Consider the following 25,785-nt stretch of genomic DNA (forward strand, 5'->3'; position numbering starts at 1 on the left):
ACTCCATGACGTCACATGGAGAGCCTGCGCGCGGCCGCCTCATGGTGCTGCCGTCAGGGCCCTGAGCTGCCCCGTGGGCCCTGGGCTTCATTCCCAGCCAGCAGCCGGCAAAAGCTCGCCCGCCAGACTTGAGTTTTAAAGGGAATTTTGACAAATTATATTTCTGCAGCACTTACCATAGGACTTCCTAATAGCACCAGTTTCATTCTGGTCCATGACGTTGCCTGACATCACACAGACAGCGTGTGCACGGGCCGCCTCATGGCACTGCCATCAGGGCTCTGAGCTGCCCTGTTGGCCGTGGACTTCCTTTCCAACTGGCAGCCGGCGGGAGCTTGCCCACCAGACTTAAGTTTTTAAAGGGAATTTTGACAAATCCTATTTCTGCAATGTGAAAAACACTAATAACTTGTGTTTAAATTTTTAAATGTTTAATAGCAATAAAATGGTTATAAAAATTGTAATATAAATTTAGAGTAATAGAATATAGAGTAATAAAAATTTGGACAAGTAGGATTAGGATAATATGAGACAATAAAAACAAATGGTTACAGACGGTCTGGGTACCTCTTTCTGGGCAAAATAAGCCCAAAAAAGGACCCACGTTAACAGAGGATCAACCCTTAAAAACAACAGCCTGTTGCATATTCATACAACACATACATGATGCATAAATTCCATTCAAACACGGGATTCTGTCTGGTCAGTGTCAGCTTCTTCCTCTGAATCCTGACAGCATCTTCAGGGCTGATTGAGGCAGGAAGAAGTTAATTTCTCCTGATAATGGAGCAATAAATTCCTTTTCTCTGAAAGATTTAGGTGTCCTGTGGCTGCTATCTCAGTGCGAGTCCTCTCTTTCAAAAAAGTATCTTACATAGTACAGTTTCTATTTTAACATTATGTTATACCCTAAAACTATATTTAACACACTACTTAATAAAATTAATACAACATAACTTTCTAACATAACACATATAATATTCATTTTAATATTTACAAAAAGCCAATCATAAAATATGCCTTTTTCACATGCAGCACTTACTATAGGGCTTCCTAATTACACCAGTTTCATCCACTAGCCAAAATCCATTTTGTAGCAAATAATAACTCTTAACAGATTGCTTTCATCAAGAGAAGTGTCATTTGCTTTCCTGTTTGTGGTGAACACAGGTTATACTGTGTATTAAACATTAGCAGGAACTTGCACTGCGCTGCTGAGAACCACACAAAGGATCGTAGAACCATGGAATGGTTTGTGCTGGATGGAGCTTTTAAAGAACATCTAATCCAATCCCCCCTGCTGTGGATAGGGACATCTGGAAACTAACTTTTTCACCCCCAGACTTTATTCCATCTCCACCACATCCTCATTGCCCTACATAGGATCTCCCCCAGGAATTCAGAAGGCTCCTGCCTAATAGTCACAGAAAAACTTTCTATGGCTTTTTTCCCAATAAAAATGTGCTTCCACTTTTGTATCATTGACTTCTTTTTTCAAAGACCAGCCTTACATTTTTTTAACAACGCAAAATATGTCAGGAACAAATGCAAGTCTTTTTCAACACAAGTTTTTGGCACACAAAACTATGTGGCTTTTGGAGAGCAGCTTTTGTCTTCCACATTACCAGGTGCTTCCTATTCTGTTGGACAAAACTACAAGGAAATAACATGCACTCCACAAACCCTCAGGAAATCTTTGCTTTCTTTCACAGATTTTAACCTGAGGTCCAAATCCAAGTTGCTTTTTTATTTTTTTTTTGTTTCATTTCAAGCTCTTGATATTCTTGACAGCACTGAACTGAACCAAGGAGATTCCTCAAAGTACTTTTCTTCTTCTCAGATGCCAATTTGAGGCAGGACAGACTGATTTGAGAGAAAAGGAGGATGTTGTTAAAAAAAAAAAAAAGGACTGCAACAGGATGTTGGCTTTTGCATTATATATATTAGTTTTTGTACTGATCATAATTATTCAGATATAATCTCTATTTAACTGTTTGTCAGTATAACAAAATCTTTAGGTACATAATGCATAGTTTGTAGAAATAGTAGTGGGGTGAAACAACATGTTTTCTAAAATTGTATCACCTAGATCTGCCTTTGATCTCTTTCCTTTCCCCCTCCCCCCCCCCCCCCCCCCTTTTTAACACTTGCAATGCTGGAAGACTTTGTATAAGTATTATATTAATGGAAATGTAATAACAATAGCAAAAAGTTTATTTTGATTTAGTTTCATTTAGGTGTGAAAGAAAAAAACACAGCTAGTACACAAAATTCTTCTGGGCCAGTTTAAAATATTTATTTCAAAAATATGTTAATGAAATACTTCTAAATGGCAATATTTCCATGAATCAGTTCTATGACCTTCAAATATTTAAAGGAGAAATGAATAAAGCATTTATGCAATATTTTAAAAATTTACAAAAAACTTGAATACAAAATTTCTTCTATTTGTAGTTATATTATTACCGTCTTTATCAGGACAGGTATGTTTTACAGACTTCTGTGGGATTAAAAACTTGAAAACCACTTAGTTTCAGCAATAAACCTCTGCAGAACTGTTTTTATTATTTATAGATAAACCCATAATTATGATGTTTTTAGCCATCTTCAGCACTTCTATTATTTTTAAGAGATGACATGATACAAACTAAACCACCCCAAAACCATCATTTCCTTACATTTGTGCAAAACAGTATTTGTTGTGGCATAAGAAAAGAGTGATTATTACTCTGAACACTTCACAATTCACCAACATAGTTAAATGAATTTTCAGGACATTTTAGATGGACAGGAATTAGAGCAGGTCACAGTAACTTTAACAGACATCTCCAGTTAGCAGGGCTTGGACTAAAGTAAAGGCTGAGTAAAATCAAAGTTCAGTTATTTGAATTTCTGCTTTTTCCGTGCCTGAAACTCCTCAGTTTTATGTTTGACAGACTTGATTAGCATTGACAGGGCAGGATCTATGGCTTTCTTGGCAACCTCTCCTTTCTTTGCCATCTTCTTCTCCAGGCCCTTGTTTGCTTCCTTCAGATCTTGCTCCTTTTCTTCTCTTCGGCGAGCTTTCTCTTCCAGGATCTTTTCTACTGCTTTTGTCTTTTTGAAATTTGGATCTGAAGGATCCAAATTAAACAGGGGAGAAGTAAACATGGCTTGGAATCTTGTATCAGCAACATTAACCTGAAGGGAGTAAAGAAGTATTTATTTTAGGTCAACTTTTCCCATGACAGCAAAGCTTGTAAGCCTAATAAAACATGAACTGCTTCAGAATTCACAGCTCATGAGATTCCTGGAACTGCTCCAGTCACAAAGTCAAGAAGTGCACAATTACCTGGAAGTCATCTTCTAGTAATTCTTTCCTTTTCATAAGAAGTTTCTTTTTCTTCTTGCTCAGATTCTGTTGTTCTACAATCTTTTTATAATTAAAATGCTTTCTGGTGTCATCCTCATCGTCCATCATCAGTAGGGCCATTTCAGCCTGTTACAAAATAAAGTCCACGTATACAATGAAACTTTTCCATGAAAAAAAATCAGCATCTCATTAATAAAGCCTGTATGAGTCTACATTAATTTAAATAAGTTGAAACAGGGTCATCAGGGCAGTATTATTTAATCCAAAAACCATTCTTTTAACATTTTGAGGTTTAGTATTAATATAATTTGATTTCCTTCTTATTAGATATAAAATGAATGCAAATATGCACATTCAATTTTCAAACACAGTAATAATCTCATCTGAAAATGGTACACCAGTACTTAGAAATAACTAATGGATACAATTTAATACTTCATATAGCAAAATAAAAATTCATATAGCAAAATAAAAATTAACATATCTGGATTTAAGTAATTCCTTTAGTTAACTAGTGCTGAGAAAGGATGAAAAGAAAACACAAAATAGCAAATAATCTTCAAGGACAAAAATAGACAGGACAAGGTTTGAACTCACAAAGGTTTCATACAATACTGATGTTAAAAAAATAAAAATTTGGCACTGCCCAACACACAAACTTCTTGGAAGCTTCTGTTCCAAAAGCTTTCACTATTAAAATTGTATAGTTTTATTTTACTGCTATCCTATGAAATTCTGCAGTTCCACTCACAAACACACACCAAATACTTGCAGAATTCATCCAATGCAACATTTTACATCACTTTACCTTCTGTTTTTCAACTTCATCTTCATCTTCTGAGGTACTTTCTACTGACTCTGGCTTCTTCTTTAAACCTAAGTGCAAATACAGGGCATGAACTGATTTATCCAAGCTTATGCATGAGGGCATCATTTACCTATAGCTAGAACTTCTAAGTAAATCTCATTTTCTTGCACTCAGTATTTGAATGTCAGATGTAGAAAAAGGCTGCAAAGTGAAGAAAAACCAAGAAGACTTAAAGCAATAAAAATGCACTGAATAGTTGTTCAGTTTAAGGAGGCAGCAACATTCAAGTGGCATAAATAAGTCAAACCCACGGTTTTACTGTCTTTTTCATAGAGCACCAGAGAGAAGTATCACAATAGTGCAGGCAAACCCATGACATCACACCACTCCCAGGGCATTTTCTAGTGGAAATTAAAATATGATTGACTCTGCTCAGACTGAATATTGTTCTGAGGAAGCTCCCCTGCTCCCTTAGCATTCAGATACACAGTGCTGATAATGACAGACATAATGAACAGTAACAGCATAAGACATTAGCCAAACCTCACTTCTAATGAAAACAGACTTGTTTATAAATCCTACAATATCAAATTATTCTCTTTGGAATGCCTGTAGATCTTGATCAAGAAAAAGCAGGAAAAGCAGAAGGTTTCCTGACCTGAACCACACACTCTGACCTGTGAGCTTACAATGACATTCCCAGGCAATTTTCTGCAGTCCACTGGGGGTACTCTTAGGGAAGATATTTGGGTTCATTTTGTTAGGACAGGTTTGTACTCAGACTAGAAATACAGACATGCCAGACACATGTCAAGTTCTATCACTAAGAATACTCTGGAAGAGGATGTATTTATTGAGAAAGGTTTTTTTCTGCCTTGACTATTCCCTTGACTATTTCTACATGGATTCCAAACTGGAAATGGATTTCCAGAAGAAACAAACCACCACCACGAAAAAATAAACTATCCTGATGCACAATGTCATCAGCTGAAAAACCAAACTATTGATTTAGTAGTTCCAGAAAATGTGCAGGAAAAGCAGATTCAGATATCATATTGTTACCTAAACTACACTATTTAAGTTAATGTGTAGAAGGCAGAAGTAAATGTCTTCTGTAGGCCTCCAAAAACTATGGAATCTTTCTAACTTTCAGAAGTGGCTAAATTGCAGAAAAGGAGGACAGAGATAAAATTGGAGACAATTATATGAGAAGTTAGATAAATAAATTTCTTTTCTTTCTACATATTTCCCAAAGGAAAGTCATTTAAGTCACCTTTCCTCCTCTTTTACTCTATGGGGAATCACAGAAGTGATCCTTATCACATGCCTTCAGAGCATTCTGTGGCTGAAGATAGGGCTGAACAAGGAGTTGGTATCAAACTGAGCTCTTCTCCATGAAAATAAATAAATTAGTAAACCCTTTATTTCTTACTTTGACATTATGCAGCTAGTAAATCCAGCTTGGGACCTAAAATCACCCTTGGGACTCAAAAATCTGTATCATACTGAAAATAGTTCTGCTTGAAAATTCACAAATGTATCATTTTCTGTATTATTAACATACTCCTGCTACAGTCCCTCCTCACATACATTCTGTAGCCCCACCACACACACTTGTTGCACACTTATGGCAAACTGATTGCAATCCCTCAGATTTTTCCTAGCACTTCATCCCCACTGCCATCTTTTAATCAGATTTGTCCCACCTACAGCAGAAGATACTTCAGTGTGACACAGAACTAAACTGGTAGCTGCCACCAGGCAGTGTAAGAAGTGTCCAGTTTCTGCTGTAATTCCCACTCAAGCTGCCATTTGATTTTTCTCAGCTCAAGAATTTTGTTTGCAACATTAACTTTGCACATCAACAACTTTCCAGCTGGCAGTAAAAGCTAATCTTACATTTGGGACTTCAGACACAGAAACTGACCCCAAATCAAAAACTCCTCTCACAAGACCTCTGCCTCATTCAGAAACTTGAGTCAGTCTCAGAAGCCTTGCAAAGACACATGGTAAATTAATCTTTTCATCTACTCTGTCTTTCAAGTGCAGGTTCTACAACTATACTCTGATTTTGTTGTTAAGCTCTTAGGTCCTTGCACTGATACTGCTGCCTTCCATCTTTAAAGAGCCATCAGTTCCTACATACATCATAAATTAGATCACAAGAAGGCATCTAATGGTTTGGAACTAATAGGAGTTACAATAATGTGTGGAGAATTCCTCAAAGGTTCAACAGAAACTATGTTTAATGGTCTAATGTGTTCTGAAACTGTTCAGTGATCCCCAAAAGCAGGGCCTTGCTCTCATGTTAATAAGCAATTACACTATTTAGCCATTAATTTTTCAACAGTTTAAGCTACAAGAATCATTTTGTCTCCCTTTTCTAAGACCCCACAGAAGCTGATGCAGTAACAGTGAAACTGGCCAAGCCAAACCCAAGTCTTACAAGGCTTTTTGAAACAGTATGGGCATCAGTGTAAAATGAAAGTGACCATTTTTTTTTCCTTGACAATATGAAGCTAGAGTCAAGCTTCTAGAGTGGATCATCAAGGCTCATGTATCTGCAGCATCTGACATTTTACTCTGTGGTACTATTAAAAAGTCACATGAAAACTGTGCAAAGCAAGTACTACCATGAACCCCACACAGACAGCTTTTGGGCACAGCAGGCACAAAGAATTTGTTCTTCCTTGCCTCTCCCAAGGTGAAGCACCCACAGTGTAAGAATCATTGCCTGCTTATCAGGAACAACAATATACCTGAGGAACATACGCTTCACTGGACTTCCCATAAATTCCAGTTTTCCTTGCACAGCACTCAGAGCTTTTAGGCCCTTGGTCTAGCATCTCCTCACACTCTTGCTTCCCTTCAATTGTCTCAGCTTGATAGAAACCAAGTTACACAAGACCCATGCATGTTACAGCCAACAAATGAATCCAGCACTGCTGCATCCTCAGTTTCTGCACTGGTCCACATAAGTCTGCAAATAAACCCTGTCATATGCTTTTTCAGCATAATCTAAAATAATCTGACAGTCAATTTAAGGGTGAAATTTCAATCTTCCAGGGGAATTGTGGAAGACTGGTGAAAAATGATGGTCATTTAAGTTGCCTGTACCCTAAATACAAAGTTGGCAGAATTACAGCCAAGTTCAAAGATGACTGTAACCCATTTTCCCTCACTGGATAAATTGTGCTTAAAAGCAACCCCAACTATGAGACAGAGGCTGTTCTGGGTAAACTTGGTGAATGCCAAAGCTGTGCTGTGTAATTACCATTAAAATGTAAACTGGCTCACAGCCAGCCACTGTACTGTCCCTTTAGAACTTCTCCAGGGCTAACCACGTCCTGGTTTTCTCCTGTATCTCAGTAATTATCAGTAATCTTGAAGACAAAAGCTTCACTTTCTTAACTTTTATGTGTATTTAACTATCCTCAAAGACTCCACAAACATTAAAGTCTATTCTCCATGTCATGGACAAGGTTTAAAAATGTGCAGATAAGCTCATTCTCTGCTGAGCCCCTTTAGGACACAATTTCTCACCTAATGCAGAAGAAAATATTTTTTCAGATATTTCACAGAGAACATCACACATCATATGAGAGTATCTAGGTAATCTTGGTATGAAAGAACAATTAAACAATTTGGTGGAAGGAATTAATTACAATTAATTCCTTCAGCCTATACACAAGCCACCCAGAAATCATGGCAGAAAACAGCACTGCATGACACTTTGGACTGTGGTGTTTTTTTCTAAAACATGGACAGGACTCACTCTACAGTTCTGTATTTCAGATTATTAAGTACAAAATCATCCAGAGTTGGGGGGTTAGTTATTTATTTTGTCCTAGGACAGATTTTAATATTCAGGACAGAAGCCTGTGCTGGAAAGTATAAAATTAAAAGTAACTTACCCTTTTTAAATGGAACTTGGATCTGCACTACTATGCTCAAAAAAACCCCAACCAAACAACAGACTGGCAATATGAGTAAATCTGTTGCTATCTTCTTTATGTTTGTTTTCTTCTTTTGTTTTTAGGTAATTTTTCTTCTTTTAATAGACAGTAATATGAGCCACTCTTAGGATCTGGCTCCCAAAATTATGGAACATCAGAAACTTACCTTTATTGATTTCACTCAGCAAAATCACTCAAAATAAATTTGCTGTTACCATGGCAAAAGCTAATTTAAACATCAGAATAAAAAGCTTGTAAAAAAAGGTATCCTAAAAATCTAAACTGGGCAAGTTATTTTTTAAAATATTACATTTCACTATTGGGGTTTCTAAGCAGCCAAGAGTACTCCAGTAAAAACGTGTATCAGACTAAGAGAAAAGTGATTTCCTCTCAAAGACAACTTTGTTTATGACACAAAAACATTTGACATTTTTGTAACTGGCCTAAGCTTCAAAGAGACCCATATATATATATGGCTCTTCCTAAATAGAAAGACTTCAAAAACAATGGAGTTCTTTTCTCTGGAATACTTAGGGGAGCAGCTTGTTTTTAACAGCCATCCCCAGAAACTGGATAACTCATAGTCTCTGCTGAAAACCAAGAGAATATTCCTTACCATTCCATGTATTACAATACTCATAATTTTACAGGAATAGCCATTTTAGGCAAATAACACCTACTTCATTTAATTCTGAACATTCTATCACTGTGTTCAGTCCAGCCTGACTTTGTTTTGGAAATTCAGTATTTAACAAAAGGGCAGATTTACTCTAGAAGTTGCCTGTCTTGACTGACCTGTTTTCTCAAATTCTTCAGCAAAATAGGGGTCATTGAGATCAACATCAGGTGGAAGTTCATCTTCACTCTCTTCTTTCTCAGCAGCAGCCTGTAACAAAGCACAAACATTATTTCAATCAACATTTGATTATTTCAACACTATTTCAATCAATCAACTATTTAAGTTTAGCTGGAATGATCTCTGTTAGTAGCTATGAAGATGAAAATTGAAATACTGTACATGGATCATCAAAAAAACAGAGCACAGTAAAAATTGATAGTAAAGACAAATTGACAATTTCAACCCTCTTTCATACATTTTATTAGGCATATCCCCAAACTATGATACATCAGACAACCATGCCAACAAAATTAGAGGATCAGCACTGTTATGTCCTTACCTTATGTTTCACAAAAGCTATGCTTGGGGACAAATTTGAGTGAGAAAGTTCATTTTGCGCTGCAGACTTCAAAAAGCTGGAGTTCAGATTTAAAACAACAAATTTTCTTACTGGTAGTAGTGTGTCATACCCCTTGTTCCTTGATTTAATTTATCAAACTGGACAAGCATGTTAAGCTAGATAAAGTTGCTCTGCTACTGAGCATTGCTGCTTACTGCATTTTGAGCAATTAGTAACTTAAAGAAGTTACTCATCAAGTGCCAATTAAAATTAACTGACATGCACAGAGTAACTCAAGGTGTAGAGTTTACTCTTAGAAGTGTAATTCAGCAATGTGAGTTACACTGGGAATAATTTAAGACTTTGGAGAATCTAGATTGTGCATGCCACATGCTTTTTTTGTTTTCCTCTTGCAATTTGAAATTTTTAATCGTTCTTTGCAGCTATTAATTGTTTGCTATTACAGCTTTGGGAAACAAGTCTGAATTATTTTAGCCCCAAAATTTCCAAATTATCATTGTCATAACAACTTTGAATTGATATGCACACAGTAGCAAAAAGACCACTTCTAATGCATTAAAAATGCAAATTAAAGCCAATTATTATTATGACTAATTTATCTTTACAGCAGCACAAGTAGATAAAAGATGTTTTGTGTAAGCATATGTATGATCAGCAGTATGCTGAATATCCTTTCCTCTGTAGGTTTGATGAAGTACTCCCAGTACTTCCACATGAGTGACCATTCCATATTCTAACCTTACAATAGCACTGGCAGCTGGACAATTTATTTTGTTTATCTGAATCAAACATTATAAACAAAAAAAACAAACAACAACTCCCCCTCAAGTAACCAATATAAATATTACCTTTCTCTTTTTCTTAAGAATTCTTTTTTCTTTCTTCTTCTCTAGATATTTTTGCCATGGAGTCAGGTTATCCTTTCCCTCCAACTTGTTTTTGACCATTTCTTCAGCACTTTCTTTGAGGCCTAGGAAAAAAGCCATAGTAAATTTTAAAAAATGTGATGAATCTGATTTTTTTTTAATAAACTGTTTTCTCCTTTGCAAAAGAGCTATCTAGCTTTTATCCAACAAGTCTGTGCAAACAACATAAATATTGCTTCAAAACCCATCTTTATAAAGAAGATTGCTTTACAGGATGTATTTTTCCAAATAAAACATTCTTTCAGTAAAAACTGTACAAGAGTCAGAAGAAGTGTTTGCTATGTGGTATCTGATCCCCAACACTCCTGCTGTTGCTCAGAAAGGTCTGTTCTCCAGACATTCAATGTACAGTCTACAGATGCACAATAAAACCACAAGACATACACAGAGCCCTTATGTTTAATGCACCACACCATCATTAGTTGAGATTCTGAACTAGTTACATTGCTGAAGCTTTGCCTCTGTGACAATACTGTGACAATGCTGTAGGATCTCTGCTGAACACTGTATTTTTTATTCTAGAAAAGTAAACCCCATAGAAGTGCAACACATAATTCTGGCCTAACAGGATCAGACAGTTAAGTTTACATGTGTGAATTAGGTTTACATTAAATTCTGTAATTGAGCACAGACATCCACTGTTTCCATGCCCAACACTTTCATCTGCATAAACAAGTGTGTCCTAACCTTTAAGCTTTTTGTAAACAGAAGAGAATGAAGTTTTCTATAAGAATGCATATTTAGAGTATTCAATGATGGAAGAACATCACCTTAAAAATAAATCCATTAAATATCTGAAGCATTCCCATGAAAAATACTTAAATTCTGAATATGCACTTCATTTAAAAGCAATGTTCTGGTTTTGGTAAATACATACACATCAAGAATACTTTTGTAAAATTCATTGCATCACAGGGCACTTGTATGTTATGAGGATGAAAACTGATTTCAGGTATTTCAGATGCACCTCATGAACATTCAACCCACTCTTCAGAAGATGGGCACTTGCAAAAACAAAATTTCATCATCTAAGGAGATTAAGTGACTTAATTGCAATACACTGGAGCACAGTTCATTGGAAGAAATGGAATCAACTTCCCTGGTAGGAGGTAACAGCCTGGGCAATGAAGTATTCTTCTCCTACCTGCAATTCCTTGCTTCATTCACTAAAACTTTTTTTTAAACTTTGGTAACAAATCAGTCAGATACCCTACAGGTAACATTTTCTCCCACAAAGTGACAGAATTTTCTTGGGAGTTTGTAGGAATCCTGTTTCTGCTTCACTCTCTGAGCCTGATATTTATTGTCTCTTCCCCAGTCCTGCTTCTGGTGGTCTCTCCTCAGCATTCTCTTCTGCCACACCAGTCCAGCCCTGACTTACCTCATCCCAGTGTTATTGCTTAGAAACCATACTCAGACCTCTCCAGATGCCCTAGAGTAGATCCCATTCTTTCTCCCAGATTTCTCAGTTGCCAAGTCCCCATTCCTCATCATTCCTTGCAGCTCTCCTGAGTATGGAGGCACTGAAAACAATGATTCTGGTGGAACAAACAGGGCAGCTTTCATGGACAGCTCTAGCCATCCCCAGAAGAGCAGGCAGAACATTTTTTCTGAAAAACTGCAAACACTAATCTCTGTTTTTGAGTTCACTGACACTCCAAAAATCATCCCAAGGCTGGGGAGCTGGTTACAACTTGTCTGAAATACGAAGTGTGGACGAGATCTAAAATCATATTAAACCATAGGATCGTAGGAGGAAAAGAGTGGAGCAAAAACAAGATAAAGGATCCTTCCACTACTCTGGAAAGGTGCCAGAATGAACAGTAAGTGGCAAACTGTTACAGCCACAAAAATTGGGTACTTAACCAGCAAACAAATCAGAGCCATGATAAAGGAAGGATTTTGCATAGATTGACTAAAAACATGCCAGTAAGAAACTCTCATACAACAAGAACAAATATTTGGTTATCTTCAAAGTCCATGAAAGCAAAGTCATCAGCTTCCTTGAAACTGAACCACTATAACTTTGAATACTTTGTAGTACTTTTATGGAAAAAATTACTGGTCAGGTAACAACCTTGCAGATTCTCTTTGAAGATATTAAATACAGAATTAAAAAAAAATATATGCCACATCTCCAGCAAAAGAGAGACCCAAAATCTGAAAGGAAGTTACAATATTTCTGATTTATTTGCCTGGAAATTTGAATCATTTGATCCATCTGGCACTGAAGAACTTGGAGGAAAATCCAGCCCTTTCTTGTGGTATTTGGCAGTCTCATGAAAGGCATTAGAGTTTCTCCACAGATTAGAATGGCTTAGAAACTACTGTCCAGACCACTTCCCGAGCATAAGAGTGTATTTAAGTGGTCAAAAGGATTTTTGATTCCAGAAGGCGAAAGGAATTGTCTGCTTTAGGTAGAAATATTAGCTGGCCATAGAAAGGTCTAACTTATATACCTTTATTGATATAATTTTTTATTTAGAATTAACGAATCAATAGTTTTATTTAATCTTCACAAAAGAGGGGAAGAAAAGAGAGGGAAAAATTAGTCTATATTAGCACGCAACAAAATCATACTTCAGCTAAAGGATTAAACATGTTGTAAATACTACAGCAAACCTAAACACACTGCTGTTCACCCTGGTGGGACAGCAAGGGATGGGTGCAGGCAGAATTTTTCCTTCTCCAAACACTCCGTTCTGAAAACTCATGGATGTTTAACAGCCTGCAACTGTCACTGTCATTAGAGGCTAGAAAGATACATTTCTGTTCTCAGAAAACCTAAACAAGCAAGTTCATCTTGTGTGTAATGCCTCCCCAGAAGAATGAAACACCTTGTTGCAGGTAGCTGAAAGGAAGAGCAAACAGAAGTACTCCGATAACATGAGAATTTGTCACCCCCAAAGACAAAATATTTAAAGTCAACCAAGCTTTCCCAAGCAGTAAAAGTGCCTGTGAGAACCCACCACAGGTAGCAGCTCTCAGGCGTGAGCTCCCACACAGCTCAGCATGTGCTGCAGGAGCTGAGGCCTCTCCAGGAAGGGACACGCTCAGCAGTGACCCAGATGGAGTCTCATAAATATTTCCTATGGAAATATTTCCTATGGAGTCTAAATAAATATTTCCTACAAGCCTTTCTGTGCTCAACATCATCTCTAACTGTACACTTGGGCTTTACTATGCACTTTTAAGGACATCACAGCCTTCAATTCTCCTTCTGACCAAAACAAATTTGAAATTTTGCTCTAAGCCTAGCTAAATATTTACATCTTGTTCTTCCCAAAGGAAAAGTTTTGAAGTTCAAAAAATGCCCCCAAAAACTTGGCTGAATATCATCAAGAAAATGCAGTTGTGGTCTTCTCTCTTTTCACTTTCTAAGGGGAGCTTTGGGAGCTGGATAAGGATTCATAGTGATTGTTGCTTAAATCAGATATGATTAAGAAAACAGATGGATGCTTGAATATAACACTGATTTTGTGCCTAGAAGAAACAGACCAAAGAGAGTTGGAACTACATCTAATTTATTTTTGCTGGCACGGTGGTTTATTTAAAACTATTATGATTCAAGAATAACTGAATCACTGACAAAGTATGCTTTCTATAACCATGTGTAAATAACTCTGCCAAAACTCAAAATTTTAAATTAATTCAAATATCTGCCTTTCAACTGAAAAACTTCCTAGATTTAACTTTTGTATTTCTTCCATGTATTAAACATTTGGACAGGAAAAAGATTTTGCAATAAGTCAAGCACATTAGGGCAGAACTCGATAATAAAAATATTGCAACAGACATAAACTAGTTCTGAAAAAAATTAAGGAGTCTTCAGAGAATACAACAAAAACTATTTGTGAATGCCCAGAATGCTCCAACTAAAAATAAATGATTTTGAAATTTAAAAGAGCACATTTGTTCAAGAAAAAATAACAACTATCCTCCCTCCCATAAGAAAGCACAGCCTCAAGCATGTATAAATTGCAAGAGCTATAAACTACTGTTCAGCATGTGCTGCCTATGCTCCACGTTACAAAAATAAATATATAAAAAAGTAACCCCTTCAGGTGTGCAGGACCTCTTCATCAAATGCTGCCTGAAATAAGTAATGGCTGTATTTTTGACTCAAAAGCAAACTTAAGACACCCATTTTCACTTTTTCCAAAACTTGTGTTTTGGACAAAACTGCATTGCAGGCGTCAATAGCCAGAACTGGCACTGCTGCCCTTGTGGAGGGGAACAGTCTTTAACAAAGGCAAGTGAACACTTCTGTGATTTCCAGAACCTCTGCTCTTCAATAAACCTCTCATTTTTCAGGGTAAGAAATGAGGAAATGTTAATATATACCGTAAAATCATAGTTGCTAAATTAACATCAAATATATAAACTATCCCTGTAAAGTTCTTTGTGCACACATGCACATTGAACCTAAAACTGTATGAACATACCTGACCCTGTGCATGGACATCCAGCTAAATTTAGACAAAATCAGTCAAATTCATCAAGATAGGGGGGTTTTGTTTGGTTGTTTGGGTTTTTTTACCATCCCTCCCTCAAAAGAGATAAGGACATAGCAAAAGTCCTAGGAGTCCTACAAGAAGGTGCAGTAGGGAAGGGGTTGGACTAGGTGTAAGGATGTAACAAATCCAATTTTCCAAAGTCAAGTTCCATTGCAAAGAAACAAGAGCCCATGCAACACATAACTGGATTCCATCTCTACTACAGTTAATACTCCATTGCTACTAAATGTGAATGCAATTTACTTGTAACATGCAAGGTACAGTCTTAAGGACAGCCTCTTAGAAAACTTCTTGCTCTCAGGGCAAGCAAGGCTAAGGAGTTCCTTTGGTCTCCCTTAAAACAATTTTCCATCTCCTAAAATGAATGGTTTGCTCTAGATTCCCGAATATGTTACCACATTAAGTTGCTCAAACTTTTTTAAATTTACAGGACTTTTTTCATACAATTTGCAAAATTCTTCAAAAAACAGAATGCATAATAAACAAAAACCCTCCAAACGTGTTTTCCAAAACCAACACAAAAAAAAAGTTATTTTAACAACACCCAAATACAAGCATATATAAATATAAAACACACTCCTAGCAGCAATTGATTCCCCTGTGGTTTCCACCTTCACTCTGAAAGGTGGCAGCAAGAAATCTCTGTAGAAGTCTTATAAAGCTACCTATCTATGAAAACTCCTTGGCCTTGAATGCTCAGTGACCCAATGAATTAACTCCTGAGTGAGCAACTTTGTGAATGCAAGTACTGACATGCTGTGGACAGATGGAGTATGACACTGTGTCAGTGAGCTCTTGTCCTGGCTGCATGATACATGCTTTTCCAAAAAGGTTTTGACAGAATTCATGCCAGAAATTATTGGAATTATAAAAGCATGATTGAAAGCACACAATTTCTAATGCCCATGTATCCTTTTGAATACAGGTCTGATGAAGAAACAGGAATAAAGTTGTTCTGTGCAGTTTAGTCCATTTCAGTGAACCATCAGAAACCAGAATATTTCAAACCAAGCAGAACTTCTATTGAGCAGAAGTTACCTGAGTTACAACTCAGAATAATGTTTGTATAAATCATATCATTAGATCAGCATTCCTAGCTGGGATTATCCCATCAGCAGTGAAGGGCCTGGATCCTGGCACGTGTCTGGTCTTGCTCTATGCAGTAACAGAACAGGGCTGTGTCCTGACATAGGCTGCAGTGCCACAGCTGCTCCCAAGAAGGGAATGTCATTTCCTACTCTTTCAGCTGCACATTTAACCCTCTGAACATTTGCCTATCTTACATGCTAACTCAGTGGAAAGGATCTGGATTTTTTCTTTTCCAGAGTAGTTCTGTTGTTTTAGCAAACAAAATTAGGCTTGCAGAGACCTACCAAGTGCCAGGGCTGGTACAGGCAGCCAGAATGAGCTCTGGGCCAGGATCAAGGTGATGCCACAGTGCAAACCTTTCCCTCTGTGGATGTAGTGAGCTGTTAAACTGCCTCATTGCACCTCACAGAAAGCATTCAGTCTGAGTGGCTTTTTGTCACAAAGCAAAAAGAGAACTAGATAGACACGTGTGGCTCTCCAGATGAGTTATGCTGGGATGCTACATGGTGAAGTTACTTTTCACTGATTTCCAGATGTCAATCTGGATGTCATTGTTCCTCAGCCATTCCTGGTACCTTGCTTTCTCCCAGAGCAGTTTGTTTCACTGGAAGGTCAGACTTCGTCTTCTTTGCTCCCCAAATCTTTAGCATTATGCAAGCAACACTTCCAAACCACTCTGCTCTAATTATACACTATGTTTCCAAATCATACTGATTTTCATTTTTAAAAGTGTAAGTATGCTTTATGACTCTATAGCAAACACATGAATTCTACTTTAAAAATGTCTATAAAGTGATAATTGAAAAAGCAAGTACAAGAAATCCTGGCAAAAATGATCTATAAAGAGAAACTTACAGCTGAGGAACTGAGTCCAGTCATGTTATTTCTTCTATTTCCCTCACTGTAAACAATATGGATTTCAATTTATGGGGGAAAAAGGGTTTGTTTCTCCTACTATAAATTCAGCACCTTACACTATATCCCTGTCAGCAAACCAACACTGCATATCTGCCAAGGCAGGAAAAGAAAAAAAAAATAAACCCTACCTGGAACCCATTTAATCTCCATTCCTATATCCTTTTCTTCCTGTTTTTTCTCTTTTTCTTGGATGCTTTGCAAAAGTTCTCTGTACTTGGCAATTTGCTCTTCATCGTCTTTTTGGCTTTTCCTCGGTTTGTCATCTTCCACTTCATGAGCTGCATCACCATCTAGGAGGAGAGAGCAAAGTTATCACAGAGAGCCTCAAGAAAATGAGCAACTGAAGTTAATCTTTATGAAATAAACCTAAGATACACGCATTATTTCCAGAAGATAATAAAAAATATTTTCATCTATTATTACCCCACAGAGTAGCCAGTTTAAGAATTCCATTATTTAGATGAACTAAAATAGTATCTGAAAAGACAAAAGACAATTTGTCCTGCAAAGGAAATCACTCACTGGACACACATCCTTCACTGGATTTTAGAATTATTACTTTTAGAGTCCCTTTCAGCAGAGTAGAATGTAAATCTCTAAAACCAGCCCTTCCAGCCCTTTGTGTAGATGGGCATTACCTCTGCTAACTTTCAGTCAGCTGGGACCTCCCTGATTATCCAGGACTGCTCAAAGATGATGGCAAGTGGCAAAGAGCAAATGACATCTGCCAGCTCCCTCAGTACCCTTGCATGGATCCCATCTGGCCCCACAGACCTTTGTGTCTCTTTGTGGTGTAGCAGATCACTGACCATTTCTCTTTGGATTAAGGGGGCTCCTTTCTGCTCCCTATTCCTGTCTCCCAGTTCAGGTACCCAGAGAATGGCATTACTGTTAAAGACTGAGGCAAAGGAGGCATTAGTACTGCAGTCTTTCACTCATTCCTTGTCACAGTGCTTCCCTCTACATCCAGTAAAGGATGGAGATCCTCCTTAGCTCTCCTCTTATTGCAAATGTATTTATATAGACAAATTTTGTCTTCCACAGCAGCAATCAGGTTAAATTCTAGTTTGGCTGTGACCCTTCTTATTTTCTCCCTGCACAACCTCCCAACACCTCTGTAGTCCCTCTGAATTGCCTGTCCCTTCTTTCAAAGTTCATAAACCCTTCTTTCTTTCCTAAGTTCCAGCCAAAGCTCTGTTCAGCCAGGCCAGGCTCGTTCCCTGCTGGCTCATCTTTCACATGGCACATGCGGACAAGTCAGCTGCAGCTGCTTTTCCACTTTCCTCATCAGAAGCTGAGATCCAAGAGGGAAGCATCTGCTCATCCTGCAAGCAAAAGGCAACTCTGTTTTGAAGACAAGTAGAAAAAGACTACATTTGGTTGTTTCCTATTCCTAGTGCCCTGAGAAAGAAGAGGCTGTACTGTATGGGAACTGAAAAAATCCTTAAGCTAAAAGAGGATCCCTAGAACCTGGATAGGCAAGAGGCTACTAGTTTGTATTTATCACTTGTTTTGCTAGGAGAAATTTAAGTGGCAATGCATATTGTCATTCTTTCTCATTTAGACAGAACTTGTATTTCTTCTGTCAAAACTAACAGTTTTAAAACTAATGTTCAACATTGCCTTCAAAAGAACTGCAGGAGCTTTTAATTCTGTAAGCAAATAAAGCACATTTGACAACAGCTGCAAGAAAGGAAAGTGAGCTGAGTTTGCTCTCAAAGTTTGTTCAGAGTTCAAATAACCTTGTCAGTGGCTTTCAAGTATCAAGCTGTATTGCACAACATCAGGAACCACTTTCTGATGGATATTAAGGCAGCAATGCTTTCTGCCAACAGCTTGTTCAAAGGCTTTTTGAACAAAACACACAAACCAAAAAGTTCTGGGGCATTAACTGCTGCACTGCAAGAGAAATACAATCAACCTGGGAAGGAGAAAAAAGGCAAACACTGATTAAATTTAGAGTATAAAATACAAGCACATTCTTATTGTTTTCTAAAGAAAGTAGTAATAGAAGCGCTAAAAGATTTTAAAATAAGAAAGTTCAAATAGTGAGGCTGGTCAGAAATATTCCAATACAACAATTTGTTTTTAAAAGATGACATTAATACCAAATATAATCAAATGCAGAGGTTCAATAAATTAAATCAGTGACTGGCAGCTGAGTTAGCTGAGATCATGTTCTTGTAATCACAGGGCTGTGAAGAGATGATGTTCTTAGTTTAAGAAGATTATCTTACAATAGCTGAGTAGATGATACTTTTTCTAAAAAAACTCAGCCTTAGAAACTAAAGACAGTAGAAAAGTTTTAGCAGATATAACATCTGACAAGAGGTCTGCTGCAAAGCTGAATTATTTTAAAGGTAGGGGGGAATTTTCTTTCCATGATGTAATGGCAAAGCAGAAAACTCAGCTACTGACTTGGATGCTGATGGCCATACCATAAAAATTGCCCTAAATGTCTCAATTTTATTCAAGGTAGTTACTCAAATTCAGATAGATAAAAAGTAAAAACCACAATACATACAATGCATGTAGACCCAAGATTTAAAACCAAAAACCTTTACACTCCAGTGTTCAAGAATCAAGTCTGAAGTAGAGGTTTTTGCACTACAGCATGCTATGAAAAATTAAATGTGTTGATGCCAGTCATGAGCCAGAAAATAATGTCAAAGAAAACACTGGGGTTTAACCCCATTTTCCCCACATTCTAAGCACTTCCTGAACAAGGATTTGTGCAAATCCCATTAGTTCATCCCAGTGATAATAAAAAAAATTGAAAAATTTAGAATACAAGAAGTTTATTCAAAGCCTACCAAAGTTGATGCCTTTTTGTAAGATTTTTCAGGAAGAAAAGATACTGGAAGAAGAGAATGTAAACAGACAGATAACAGTAAATGAATGGTAAACATTGAATTATGGCTTTTTCTTAGATTTTTTTGCATTTTCCTTCAGGTCTCTGTAGTCTAACTGTTGAGTGGTGTGCACTGGGTGCAGTTTTTAAACCTGCCCTTGCAAACCAGGTGAATTTTGGAGCTGCAGCCTTCAAGCAGCTGTCTGTGCAGAGGTGAGCTGGCACCACTGCAGACAGAGCTCTGAGCCAGCCAGACCTCAGGCAAGGTTAACACACTCTGGCAATCAGAGTCAGTCCTGAGCAGGGACTCACTGGCCTGCAGAAGCACAGGGAGATGTGCTCTTCATGTTACTGAGCACCTCCAACAGCTTCTATGAACTTCCTAGGAGGAATGCTGACATGACCCTTCTTGGCCTTACAAGCACCTTTAATTACAAACCAACCCCAACAGCAAACATGCTTTGGAAAAGTATCCAACATCTGCATCAGTTGTATCAAGTTTCTGATCCTTCAGAGAAAGAAAATAATCAGGTTGTGGTATTTGCATTCTGAAATTCCCATGAAATACCACCCAGGCTCGGCCAACTCATAAACTGCTAAACCTTTTTGCTGCTTCTTTCCACAGACAATAATAAATAACCACATGTTCTACTTCTGTCACCCTCCATTTCTTAGCCTTCTGTAACAGCTTTAGCAAATATAAACACATGTGGATACTGTTCATTTTTATGAGAAAAAGGCTGTACCTTACCTAATAAAATGCTATATATGCATTTAAATTTATATATGTAGTCATGTGTTATTGCAACAAATAGATTTCAGAGTTGTAAAAATATTTGAAAAGTGGTCTGATTCTATTTAACCTTAATCATTGAAAATAAGATTTAGCAGCATTATTTAAAGAAAAATTCCTCCCTCCCTTCCTTTCACTGCACTTGTGCACCTCTGGTGTCAGGACAGCAGCACAAAACAGAAGATCTACTGGCTTTGTGGAGTCTTATATTGGAAGTCAAATACCACAGGAGACTGGGCTTCCTGCTCAGATTCCCACTGAGGAGAGCAGGGATCTACAGGAAGCTCCTACAAGCCTGGTGGTGCTCAGTGTTTGGACAACTCTTAGGTTTAACTTTTACGTTTCCCTTTGTGGAGTCACAACTTGGACCCAATGATCCTCATGGGTCCCTTCCAACTCAGGATACTCCATGATTCTATCAAGACCAGCTAATTAAAAAAAGTCCTGTAAAAGTATTTATCATAGAGTCTGTTTCACTATTTGTGTGCTGTGCAAAGCAGAAGAGCAGAAAAGATGTTGCTCTTGTAAAGATTAAAAAAAAACAGATTAAAAGCTTAGACATAAACCCCATAATTCTTAATTTGAAGCATATTTAAAATGCCATGTACTAAATCACTGGTCCACATTGTCAAAATAGCAATTATGGGCTGGATTTGATGAATCCCACAAACACTTCCTAACTGAGATAAATGTACCCAAGTAACAGAAAATTCAGAAGTAACATAAAGGAGAAATTTTGTGCTGTGAACCACAACATTCCAGGTCACTGAAATCCTTGATGTTACAGAACTGCTGTTCTACAGTAATACTAACATTCATGATGCACATAGTTTAAGTTCAATGAAAAATTCAATGAAAAAAAAACGTTAGAACAGGCCAACAAAAACCCTTTTAAAAATAAAACATTTTAATAAGTTTGAAAAGTACGAATAGAAGTCCAGGACATTTTTTCCTCCTTATCAGACTCCTACATTTCCATTCAAGCAGCTGACATTGATTTTTCCCATTTGTGCATAGCACCACATAATTCTGCTGGATGGAACCCTGACAGATGGAATCCTGTTTTGTATCACATAACTGAATGGATAAAATGTCAGGAACATATTAAAGACATGACAACATAATTCCTCTATTAGCAACTTACTTTTCAAAACATCATTTGAATCTAGATATTTCCAGATTTAAAATTTGTTAGTGTGGTAAGATTATTTAAGGTCTTTTTTTTTCCTTCCCAGCAATGGAAATTTTAATCTTTAAAATTCCTGAAGTGTTGTTCACATGAATATTTGCTTTCATCACCACCCTATCACAGATGCTTATCTTTAGCAACTTGATAGCTCTGTACCTGAGGGAAGATCTAAGTGCTTTACTCTGCATCCCCTGGTCCCATTTACAGACTTCACCAAGTATTGCTAGAGAAACTAAAGTGCATTACAGTGCAGTTTGTGAGTTTTCATGTGAGATGAGAAACAAGTGGACATTATCACTGCCAAGATGAGTTTGGTGCCACAAGATTTCCCAACTCTATAACCAGAAGAAGCTGTAATGTCTTTTTGCATGCTCCAAGCTCATCTCTGATTGCAGCAACCTGCTTTACTGCAGTATAAATCAATTTTAACATCTGTTTGAAAGACCTAATTAAGGCTTAATGAAATTTTATTTGCCTTGTAATCTAGGCTGTATATATTACTAAGAGCAGGATGAATTTTATAATGAAAACAAGCAATTTAAATCAGGAATTTAAACATTGCTGCACCATATGCAGAAGATTCATATACCTTACAAAGTTAGATGAAATTCTCTTTATATTCTTAAGAAGTCTGTGAATCAAAAAGCATTTGAAAGATGTTCCTGTTCATTTAGTCATTATCCACCTTGCATTTCAAACTAGGACTTTTCCTCTGAAAAGGAAACACTTCAAGTTCTATGGGCCTATAATTTATCTCAGAAATGAACAGATTAAAAGTACATATTGCCAAACTTGACAGAGCGATGTCAAGATACCCTGAAAAAAGAGAAAAAAAGGGAGTAGGAGGAGAAACAAATTGCAAGAAAATGATTTTCCACTCAGAGGTGCAATCTCCTATTCAGAAAGCAGCTACTGCAGTCCAGTGGAAGGTGCCCCTGCCAATGGCAGGGTGTTGGAGCTAGATGGTCTTCAAGGTCCCTTCCAGTCTGAACTATTTAAAGATTCTGCTCAGAGGCACAATCATTATACAACCAATACAATACTGTCCCTGTAAAAGATGATATTCAAAGCATTTTCTATAGATATGACACTTAAATACGTAAATAATTTGTATTCAAAACCCTGCAGCCAATGACTTTGTGTACAATATTTATTACCAAAGTACCTTGCTGCTGTTCCTCCTCTTCTTCACTTGATGAAGCCAAATAAGCTTGAAAATCCATGTCAAGCAGCTCCTCTTTGTTAAAAGTTCTGCTGAGTGATGTTACTCGCTCATGGTCTGTCTCATCCCATGTGATATCTACCTTAAAAGAAAGAATGCCAGTTGTAGAAGCTGGAACACTAAAACTAAACACTGTAACACTGTCTTTTCAGGGAAAATTATTTTATACTTTCCATTCAATTACCTGCTAGTAATTCTCTCTACAGTAACTCACTATAATAACCATTTAGTAACACAAATTTAATTATAAATTTTGGAATTTATTCTGCAGTCAGTTTTAATGAATTTGAGCTACAAGAAAAACTGCAGAAATCTCACACACTGAATGGCTCTGTAACAGCAGGTCCCACAACACAAAACCTCTGTGAGCCAAATTTCCTTTGTGGCAACAGATACTGGAGTTGAAGCAGCCACCAAGCCCTCTCTTTTCCTCTTCCAGCAGCAACTGACTGCAGGAATCACACATGGAATCACACACGGATTTCGATGGAGACAATGGAAGCGTTTGCGCAACTGCGCCCTCGAGCAGAACGTGGAACTGATCTGACTGAAACATGATCCAGCACAAAGTGCTTCTTTCCCAACTAATCACTTCTCCAATCTGCTTCACTTCATGGCCAGATGGAAATTTTGGCTCTCAACACGACAGAGTAAGAACGAATTGCTACAAGGAAGGGAAGCAACTGTTGAAGCCTGGCATTACTACCAAAAAAGCTCTTATTGATTTATACACTAACATCCATTTAAGGCAAATTAAAGGATTTGACTGTAAATAACAAAGTAATTTTATGTGCAACTTGTCACAGAGATATAATGAGGTCAAAATTCAGTATTCAATTTGTAAAAGAGAAGCACAATCTCCTTTAAAATCCAAACCAGGGTTACAGCTTGTAGGTCCATAGCATGCTTAAATCTTTTAGTATGTTTGATGTCTTTTTTTTGAAATGGTGGAGATAAACAGGAATCTTTTCCCCAGTACATATATCATTCATAAGCTGACAGCAAAACTGAACAAATAAGAAAAGCATTACAAAAACCCTGTAAAGATACCTTTGATGTTCCCATAGCAGCAGATGTGAAGTACTTTGGCTTATAAGCAGCTATGTTCACTTCTGAGGCTACATCTTTTGGCTTATCATCAAATGTAACATTATCTGGAATAAATCTTGAAGGCAAATAAAACATGTTATTCTTCAAATACATGGGAAATTGCATAGTATAAACAGCCTAAGCTTTCCTGAGTATGGTACATCAGCATGAAAGAATTAACAAAAATAAAAAGGGGGTAAGCCTGAAAAGGGAACAAAAGATATGGATAAGTACTCCACACATGTAAGATTTATTTCCTGGCTTCTGCAGATCTGTTCCACAGGTTTTCAGTGTATAACAACACCCTCTTTGGGAAGTATTTCCATTTTCAGCCTGGTATAAAAAGGGTCACAGGTGCCTTTTTTGGTGGTTTTGTTTTATGAACAATCTTCTCAGAAAGTTTAACATTAAAAATTAAAAAGGAAAAAGTGAATAAAATAGGATTTGGAAACAGATGAATAAGAAATTCCAAACCTTTTAGGAAAGCTTGGTAAATCTTGAAAATTACAATTAGTAAGGAAAAGAAAGTTTAAAAGTAATAATTTCAGAACTTAGTTTAAAAAAAAAACCAAAACCCTTAATATATTACTTGAAAAATTACTTGTGGTTTTTTAAAAATCTTTGCAAATATAATCTGATAAACAGTACTCAACATTAAAATTCAACAAAGCAGAAGATTAGGAAAATCACTGGAGATTTTCAAACAACTACATTTGTTGCAAAACATTACCAGTATTTAAAATGATGAAAAGTTACACGTTCCCTTAGCAAGATGTCTTCTCCAGAATGGTTCAAAGCAAATTAACTGAGTTTCTCTAGAATATGATTCAAAGCAAAAAACCTTTAACTTTCACTGACTTCCAAGGGTGCCCATAACAGAGGCCCCAGCAGACAAACAGGGCTTTTGTCACAACTTTTTGTGATTTAGTAACTTTTCTGCTTAGAATGAAAGAGGGCTTTTGCAACAAAAGGAAATACTAACAATAAACCAAACCATAATTTTAAATCCTTTCTTTCCCAAACATGACTTTTGAAATATCAGAGCATCCAGCTCATTCACAAGGATTAACATATCTATTGCAGCTTTGTGACAACAGCAGCAATAATCTTGCCCTGTGGTAAGGAATCACAAAATAGATCCACTTCTGAACCCTTGGGGAGAGAAAAAGAAAAAAGTTTCATTTTCTGAATCCTATCACTTTACTTAATTGTACCAAAAGCTTCAAGATGTAATCAGAACTTTTTTATCTGGCTTCTCTGAAAATAGACTCTATGCAGAGAGCCTCTTGAACTTCCCATATTACAATAAAAATGGTTAAAAAGAAGAAAGAGGAACCAAAGAGAAACCTAACAACTCACTGCATGCCAAATTTATCTTCATATCTTGTTTTGGTTACAGAATAAAGTAGTATTTACTCTGAATTATTATAAACTGCCTGTAATTCACCCTCCTTGGCCCAACGTGCAAAAATATCACCAGTGGAGTTACCTCAGGTCTATGAAAGAACAGCTACTTTCAAATTCCAGTCCATCACACTCCTCATAAATTTTATTGGCTGTTTCAGGAGAATCACATTCCACAACTGCATAGAAGTATTTCAGTCGCTTGAACTGGTACTCCCGCAGCTTTTCCCTATAAATCCTGCAAAAGCGGAGAAAAGACCAGTCAGGTGAGCTGGCTCTAACAGCTTTTTATTCAATAATATCTTTTAATTCAACTCACTAAAAACATTCACCAATCAACCACTCTCCTAATCTTGTAAGATTAAATGTTAAACAGCACAAAGTTCCACCAGTATTGAGTTTTCTTCAAGTAAAAAAGACTATTTCAGACAGTTTTATTAAGTGTGAAATTTGTACATGACTCCACTGAAAG

General features: G+C 37.0%; 1 protein-coding gene across 2 annotated transcripts in view; it reads right to left on the reverse strand.

The window, feature by feature from the left end:
• Positions 1–2,277: 2,277 nt before the first annotated feature.
• ESF1 (ESF1 nucleolar pre-rRNA processing protein homolog) overlaps positions 2,278–25,785 on the reverse strand; it is a 30,758-nt gene continuing 7,250 nt past the window's right edge. Inside the window, exons 5-13 of one of the 2 annotated variants that reach the window (XM_005428046.1) lie at positions 25,399–25,551; positions 23,871–23,985; positions 22,764–22,902; positions 16,894–17,055; positions 10,164–10,285; positions 8,912–9,002; positions 4,161–4,228; positions 3,332–3,478; positions 2,278–3,180 (exon numbers count right to left, since the gene is read on the reverse strand). In XM_005428046.1, the coding sequence (XP_005428103.1) occupies positions 2,881–3,180; positions 3,332–3,478; positions 4,161–4,228; positions 8,912–9,002; positions 10,164–10,285; positions 16,894–17,055; positions 22,764–22,902; positions 23,871–23,985; positions 25,399–25,551 (1,297 nt within the window). In that variant the 3' untranslated portion in view covers positions 2,278–2,880. The remainder of the gene's footprint in view (positions 3,181–3,331; positions 3,479–4,160; positions 4,229–8,911; positions 9,003–10,163; positions 10,286–16,893; positions 17,056–22,763; positions 22,903–23,870; positions 23,986–25,398; positions 25,552–25,785) is intronic. The other variant, XM_031062835.1, reaches the window with a different exon arrangement.

This window comes from Geospiza fortis, unplaced genomic scaffold (genome assembly GCF_000277835.1).
Source record: "Geospiza fortis unplaced genomic scaffold, GeoFor_1.0 scaffold185, whole genome shotgun sequence".
Taxonomy (NCBI): domain Eukaryota; kingdom Metazoa; phylum Chordata; class Aves; order Passeriformes; family Thraupidae; genus Geospiza; species Geospiza fortis.